General features: G+C 30.6%; 1 protein-coding gene across 1 annotated transcript in view; it reads right to left on the bottom strand.

Moving 5' to 3' along the window:
• Window positions 1–395: 395 nt before the first annotated feature.
• ETH_00038415 (uncharacterized protein) overlaps window positions 396–902 on the bottom strand; it is a gene marked incomplete at both ends in the record, with an annotated part of 2,713 nt that continues 2,206 nt past the window's right edge. The window contains one exon of the mRNA XM_013374892.1: window positions 396–420. Within this exon, the coding sequence (XP_013230346.1) occupies window positions 396–420 (25 nt within the window). The remainder of the gene's footprint in view (window positions 421–902) is intronic.

A 902-nucleotide genomic window follows, 5' to 3' on the forward strand; every position in this document is an offset into this window, starting at 1 on the left:
TAAACCCTAAACCCTAAACCCTAAACCCTAAACCCTAAACCCTAAACCCTAAACCCTTGACCTACGGGGATACCGCTCAGCGATGTAATCCACATCTTTCATCCTTTCAGGGGCATACAGCGAGTAGACTTGTTTCAGCCGGTTCTGCATCTCAAACCCTAAACCCTCAAACCCTAAACCCTAAAACCCTAAACCCTAAACCCTAAATCGGAGGCTTTTTGCCCGTTTGACGGCGCTTGCATGCCAGCCACATTCAGCTCTTTGCGTGCTTGAGGTCTTAGGGTTTAGGATTTAGGGTTTAGGGTTTAGGGTCTAGGGTTTAGGGTTTGCCTTCAGCAAGACATTGATTCCCTTTCTGTATCTGTCCCTCAAAATCTGATCCACAGTTGCTGGCTTCACAAGGGCCTGTTCCGCCACTGCCTGAAAAGCAAAAAAGAATTTAATTTAATTTAATGTAATTTAATTTAATTTAAATCAGTTTAGTTTTATCCTTTAATTTCAATCTAATTAGAATTTAATTTCAACTTAATTTCAGCTAAATTTCGACTTAATTCCAATTTAATTTGTTATTCGTTTATTTATTATTTATTTATTATTTATTTATTTATTTATTTATTTTCATTTCTTTGGTTCTTTCTTCTGCTCTGCTCCTTTCAATACTGGTTTAATATTAATATTAATATTAATAGTCATATTAATATATCAATATTAATGTTAATTTTAGTATTAATATTAATACTAATATTAGCACTAAATATTAATATTATTAGTATTAATATTAATATTAATATTAGTATTAATATTAGTATTAATATTAATATTGATATTGATATTAATATTAATATTAATATTAGTAATACAAACAACAAACAGTAAAAGAAAAGTGAAATTAGTAGAAGGAG

This window comes from Eimeria tenella, genomic scaffold (assembly GCF_000499545.2).
Source record: "Eimeria tenella Houghton genomic scaffold, Eth_scaff2358, whole genome shotgun sequence".
NCBI lineage: Eukaryota > Apicomplexa > Conoidasida > Eucoccidiorida > Eimeriidae > Eimeria > Eimeria tenella.